Consider the following 6,512-nt stretch of genomic DNA (forward strand, 5'->3'; position numbering starts at 1 on the left):
TGATACGTTAATCACATGGCTGCTACCGCTATACCTGTATATATGTAGTAAAGTATGCGTTTGGTCGATCTTTGACCAACTAAAAATCGATAGTTACATCGATATATTTATCGTTAAACTATTATTGCAATAGCACAAGATTTCGTCTGAAACTAGGACGTCAATGAAATGGCAAGTGAATCGAACGAAAAGAATTTTAATCTTTGAAATGTAATTTACGGATAAAAAGTTATTTGTAAGAGTTAGGAACATTTACAACCAGTATAGTAATGTTACAAATATAAGCTTTAAAGATTTGTCTTATATGGTATATAAATAACCATAGTGTATAATAGAGCATTTATTAATATATCATGTGTTTACTTCTATGTCTGTATTGATACTGCATGGTATTCGCTTATTATAATAATGTAATTTTGCAAAAATATTACATCTAATGAACGTGAGGAAAGAATCTTAAATAAAATACATTTTCGAAGTGCATTACAAAGATGTTAACTCCACGATTTGAAATAACTCAAACTGATACAGAAGTCGCAATAATCATTCATGCACCATATGCCAATATCAAAGACACGGAGGTTTATGTTGATGGAACAGATTTCAGATTTTATTCTACACCATATTATTTGAGGTAATGTAATAGTATTTAATAGTTATAAATATTATTTTAATAAAATTTCTCTATTTTTAGGTTAAGACTACCAGGTGAAATTGAAGAAAATGACTCATCATTTGGCTCATACGATTGTGAAAAAGGAGATTTCTCTTTAAGATTTTCAAAAGTAGTAAAAGGAGAATATTTTGAAAATTTGGATATGATAAGTACATTATTAGCTCCACCAAAAAAGAAGAGTACAATTGTACCAAATATTGAGGTAATTGGAAATCCATCAGCAAATTCTGAAGATATTAATGATATACCGAATGAGCATGAATTTACACCAAATGATGAAAACACTAATGGAGATGAATGGTACATGCATCAGGACAATACTATAGAAACCGTACCTCTTTTGCCTGTATCTCCCAAATATGGTTTTGCGAATAAAATATCTGTAGCTTTAGCTGCTTTTGAGGTAAATGCATTAAAATATTTAATATATATATATGTCCTACATCTATACAGCATCTAGTAGTGGCATATAACTTTCACTTTTAATTTCAGTCAGCATGGATTAAGGAAATAATAGATCTTCCAATGCCAGATACAATACCTCAATCTGAGAGAAGAAAATTGCGAGAGAAACGTGAAATTTCAGATTTTAACGAGGAACATTATTTGGCAGATCTTATGCAACCAGAATGCATAGAACCATATATCTTATTTTCTGCAGAATGGGACACTTTGAAAAAAGAAGATATTTCTTTCAATGAAACTCAAGTAGATTTATTAAAAGAACTCCCAAACAAAGAATATTTATTAAACAATGAAGAAACACATAAGTTACTTTTAGGTTTAATGGATATTTTATTTGGTTGTTGCTATAATCACAGAACAACATTAGGAGAAAATACAGTTGAAAGTAGTTGGACTATTAATAAATTAAGTTCCACTTTGTGTTGGTTTGATGTATGTAAAATGTTTACAGAAGTACCAATAGTTATTTTTATTATATTGTCTTATATATTGATAATAATATTTTTAGGAGTTTTCTGATGCGGAAGAAGTTGTAAAAGCTTGTTTTAGAAGATCAATATGTTATCCACTTTTTAGAAATTGGGATTTGTCTAAAAAAGTTTTTGAAGATGTAAAGAAAGTAATTAAGTTAGGTAAGTAATGAACAAAGCACAGGTTTTTTAATTTACATTATTTCATTTAGTACATTATCTTTTATGCATAATATTTTTTCATAAATTTTTAGGTAAAAAGTATATTATAAAACATTTTTGTGAAGTACATAGTTTGTTTAACAATTCGTGTGAACCGCGATATATATTAAATCAGTTGTATATAAAAGATTATCTGATCTGGTTACAACAGATTAATGAATCATTAATAGAATCATTGGAATCTCTTATCGCTAATGTAAGTATATAAATATTAAGGAGTAACTTTTTAGGGTTTATTAATGTATACTTATTTCTCTTAAGGTTCAACCTTCCAAAGATGATATGCAACTTGACTTAGCAGAGCTAGAGCAAGCAGCTTATTCTGTGCAAGAAGAAGATCTTATTATAGAAAATTCTGTTCATGAAATAGTGGATCAAATGGATGAATTAACAGTTAATGACAATGACAAAGATAAGTAAGTATAATGTACAAAATATTTCGTAACTTTTATAAAATTTTGGGATTCATTGAAGAATATTATATGTCTTTATGCTATATGATTTTATTTTAAAGGCCAAAGACTATATACTACATTAAAGACAAACATTCTTTAAAGTATTTGTAAGTATTTCAATAGAATTGATTTGAATATATTCCTTAACAAAGCTTTCTCGTTTACCTCTTAATAAATGAAATAAATATTTGTACATATTCTATATATATTTTAATCTGAAATATACTAATATAATACACTAACTTCTAAAATGCACATTCCTTTGGTGAATTATATGAACATCAAATTGTAAACTTATCAGTAATAAAACTTATAGCAATAACAAATTGCCACTATATTTGCACATTACGCATGGATGAAATGCACAGTAAGGAAGATTTGTAAAACTTATTATTTCCTTCATTTTTTAGTAATGCACATGTAAATTATGTTTTATATAGGTTATCGAGTAGTTCGAGTTCAAGCGACAGCAGCGATACTGATTCTGAAAGCGATTCAGAAAGTAGCACTTCTAGTACCACTACAACAAGCAATAGTAATAGTTTGGACTCGGACGATGTAAGCGAACCAGAAGAAATTACAAATGAGTATACTTATTGATATATACTTAAATAACGAAATCTTTCTAAAAACAACGTTTTTGAAAGTTTTTTCTTATTTATAATATTATAAATAAAACTTCACGATTCTACCTTATGTGTTCATAAGAATATTTATACATACTTATATGTACACTACACGTGAAGCTGTTTTTAAGATGTAAAACGATGTATAAATAAGAGATTCATTTCCGTTTCTATTTTACAACTATACAACTTTATGATTATTTGTGTAGACATGTTTTTACGATACTCTATTTGTCATAAGTGTGATTGATTTGTCAAATGATATAGTAAATCCATGTTAATAATTTATTATAATGCTCGATTAATCTTCGTTGCATAAAATCATCCAAATCATTGTTATTTGTAATATTCATGTCTGAATCAGTTGAATCGATATCGCTTGGTTTTAATACATTGCTTTCATTATCGAAAGCATCATTAGTATTACTTTCTGTATCCTCTGCCTAGAATATTTTATAAAACTTTAATTGTAAATGAAAAATGCTCTGAAAAAGAATTTTTAAGTATCATTACCGTAGCGTAGTCGTAATCTGTATACTCTGTATTTTCGTCTTTATTATTGAGTTCATCTCCGTCGATAGTTTGCCAATAATCTGCTATTTCTCCATATACTCCTGGGCTCTCGTCTACACTGTGCACGAATTGAGCCAACGTTTTATCGTCTAATATCGTTGATTCTGACCTTTTTAATGCTGCTGGCTTATCGTTTTCAACGATTAAAACGGGTCCAATATATTGTTAGAAGAAACTTATTGTATTTACTGTGCATACCATACCTCTTGATCAGAACTTGTACTTTTACTATTAAAATGATCATGATAATCAGGACTTCCTGTTTTTAGAACTAAGTGCGTATATTTTTTAAATGTTCCATTTTCTTCATGTAAATGCGGAGCGTATAATATAATACGTAAAGGCATATTCTCGTCGTTTGGACTTTGTGGCTCAGTATTCTTACTTACTGTTAAATAACGTGAGAAATAAAGATTTGTGAAAAGAAAAAATGATATGTTTTATATATCTTATGTACTATATAAGTTATATATATTTTAATATAAGCAAATAAAAAGCGAATTCAATATTGAAAATTAAAAATATAATATTGAAAATTCAATATCAATTATGATGATATTTGATATTTAATACCTTCTTGTTCTTTCATTTTCACATCTTCCAAACTAATATTTGATTCAATTTGAAGGTCTTCGTGATTTCTTGTTAAATCAGTATTTGAATCGTTACTCGTGGAAGAGTTGTTATTACCATTTACGTGCTTATTGGAAAAGATACAATCTTGCTCTTCACTGTATACTTCGGTCGTCGCGAAGTTTGATATTATAGTCGGTATCTGAGTTTGTTCTTGTTCCAATGGTATTTCAGAAGTTATTTCAATATTCTTATCGGTAAAAAGAATGTTGTCTCGTACATTGTCATCGTTTTTCATATTTTCTGTAGTTCGTACCGTTGACGACTCAGTTGTGATATCATAAACCGTACTTCCATTATTGTTTGGATTAAAAGGAACGACGGTACTGGTATTTTTATCATCTTCAATTTCTTTTAATTCCTCTGAGGATATATTGCTAGTCTTTAAATCGGTAAATACTCTTTCTGTACGCGTATCAAGATTTTTATCTATCTTTATTTCATCTGAATTGATAGCTTTTAAAAGGTATTCCTCGTATTCCATTGAATCGCGTGCTATCGTTGATTGTTCCTATTTAGCAAACAAATAATTTTTTTATATATATTTGCGCATTCTTTTTACGACTAGATTAGATTAAAGATTAAAAAAAAAAAAATCCCGATATTATTATTGGAAAATTTATCGAATTCTGCTTACATGGCAAGGACCACACGGATCATCGTTGTACGTGGAAAGAATGGCCGCTTTAACGTAAGGGAAGTATAGTATACTCCAGGGTACTATGATCTGATAAGTTACTTTACCGCAGCTGTAATAACATTTTATTGAAATTATCGACATTTAATTCTTATTTTAATAAAATTGTAAAAGCAAGATGAATTTTTCAAGTAGTTATTTTTTTAAACATATTTCTATCTTAGTAAAAGCTAATTTAATTTTGTATTTCAACAAATATTTTTTTCTTCCGTGAGATTATGAGGTGAGTTAATATTAAAGAAATCGTGTTCTACCTAACAAAATTTCTACGATTGTAAATTGATCGTATTAAATGCTCACCGATCGATAATGATTACTTCGTCTTTCGATGCATGAAAACTTTTCCAGATACCCAACTCGGAAGTGTCTTGAAGAAAAATTATGTCCTTTTTCTTGTTCTCAACGTCAGCGAACAACGATTCTTCTAAGTCGAAGAAGTACTCGGACTCCTGTATATTTTTAGATATTTCCCTCCACGCTTTTATCTCTATATTGTTCTCCGTGCTGTCTTCCGGCAAATCTGACGGCGGCGTCACCATGAAGAACAAGATATTCGAAAAACCGGACTTGTCTAATCGCTTCTTCAATAATCCCAACCTTGTACCAAATGATTTTTACAAGTGTCACTTCAACGAACTTTACATTTAACTCGTGTCTCTTAAAAATTTCAGAATCAGATTTGAAACTAAATAGAACTAAGTCTGCGCAAAGTACAATTTATTAGAAGTTATTAAACGAAGAATTAAACAAATCAAAAATAGTAAGATTTAAAACGTGAATAAACGAACGTGAAATTTCATGCGAGTACGAATACAAATTATCGACCATTAGACGCATCTAATCTATAATAATAAGTGTTACTAAAACTATCGACAGAACATACTGATCATTCCATCAACATCTTACATGATTGCTTGCCTGTAGCTGTAGTACCAGGAGGGATCCAAAAATGCGAACACGTTCACGTGTCCCAACTGTTCCTTCCGGAGATTCGTGGCACGACATTGTTCGATTTGTCCTGGATTCTCTCGTGGTTCCTTCGATTGACGGAAATGACGGGGGATATCCAACAACCGGAGGACTCTATCCTTCTCGTAAGCTCCGCAACTTCCGATTATCATCGTCATCATCATCATCATTACTGCGATCACAATCGAGATCGACATAATTATTCGTTCACTTTCTTCCACAGAACCGTGTCCAGGAATCTTTGACGAGCCAGAAATCGTCGGAGAAGATCGTTTCATCGACTACCAAAAATAGAACGAGATGTATTCATGCAGAAGTGAAATGTCGATAATTATGTCGTAACACTTGGAAATCCGTGTAAACAAGGCAAAATTGGTAACCGGGGGGGAGTTAGTTTTGCTTGTCTTTAGAGGATGCTCGTTATCTGAGGCGCGATAAAATAATGGAAAATGTGACAATGAAGCCGCGAAAACACCGAGTACTTTAAATCATTGTACGATCGTTGCCGGTCGATGTGCGCGCGTGGCCTCTCGCGATATATCCCAGCCAGAAAAATCAATTTACGTCGCATTGATGCGATATGTATGCGGGTCACACGGAAACTGTAAGCCTTTTTCTGACCTCACATGCTGCTGCCGCGGTCCACCGTTCAACATTTCTCCTACACGTGACATAAACATGACACCCTTCCTCGAACGCTATCATAGACACGTTAAGACCGAACTG

The 6,512-nt window shown here is 31.1% G+C and overlaps 2 protein-coding genes across 4 annotated transcripts; one reads left to right on the forward strand and one right to left on the reverse strand.

Annotated features, from left to right (window-relative positions):
- The first annotated feature begins 42 nt into the window (after positions 1 to 42).
- Positions 43 to 3,203, forward strand: LOC100745784 (protein SHQ1 homolog). 3 transcript variants are annotated; one of them, XM_012386776.3, is made up of 9 exons: positions 43 to 167; positions 436 to 634; positions 695 to 1,079; positions 1,169 to 1,573; positions 1,650 to 1,773; positions 1,866 to 2,029; positions 2,095 to 2,249; positions 2,348 to 2,395; positions 2,729 to 3,202. In XM_012386776.3, the coding sequence occupies exons 2-9, from the start codon at positions 492 to 494 to the stop codon at positions 2,886 to 2,888; spliced, it is 1,584 nt and encodes a 527-aa protein (XP_012242199.1). In that variant the 5' UTR covers positions 43 to 167; positions 436 to 491; the 3' UTR covers positions 2,889 to 3,202. The 3 variants fall into 3 exon arrangements, with proteins under 3 accessions (XP_012242199.1, XP_012242198.1, XP_012242200.1); XM_012386775.3 differs by having other exon boundaries at positions 160 to 406; positions 439 to 634; XM_012386777.3 differs by lacking the exon at positions 2,348 to 2,395 and having other exon boundaries at positions 160 to 406; positions 439 to 634; positions 2,729 to 3,203.
- LOC100745901 lies at positions 2,947 to 6,369 on the reverse strand. Its single transcript, XM_012386774.3, has 7 exons — positions 5,724 to 6,369; positions 5,118 to 5,414; positions 4,758 to 4,869; positions 4,061 to 4,631; positions 3,691 to 3,875; positions 3,428 to 3,613; positions 2,947 to 3,357 (listed from the first exon to the last, which is right to left on the reverse strand). Exons 1-7 carry the CDS (start codon positions 6,062 to 6,064, stop codon positions 3,169 to 3,171), a joined length of 1,881 nt encoding a protein of 626 aa, XP_012242197.1. The 5' UTR covers positions 6,065 to 6,369; the 3' UTR covers positions 2,947 to 3,168.
- Positions 6,370 to 6,512: the final 143 nt, after the last annotated feature.

Source organism: Bombus impatiens, unplaced genomic scaffold, assembly GCF_000188095.3.
Source record: "Bombus impatiens unplaced genomic scaffold, BIMP_2.2 scf_0418, whole genome shotgun sequence".
Lineage (NCBI taxonomy): Eukaryota > Metazoa > Arthropoda > Insecta > Hymenoptera > Apidae > Bombus > Bombus impatiens.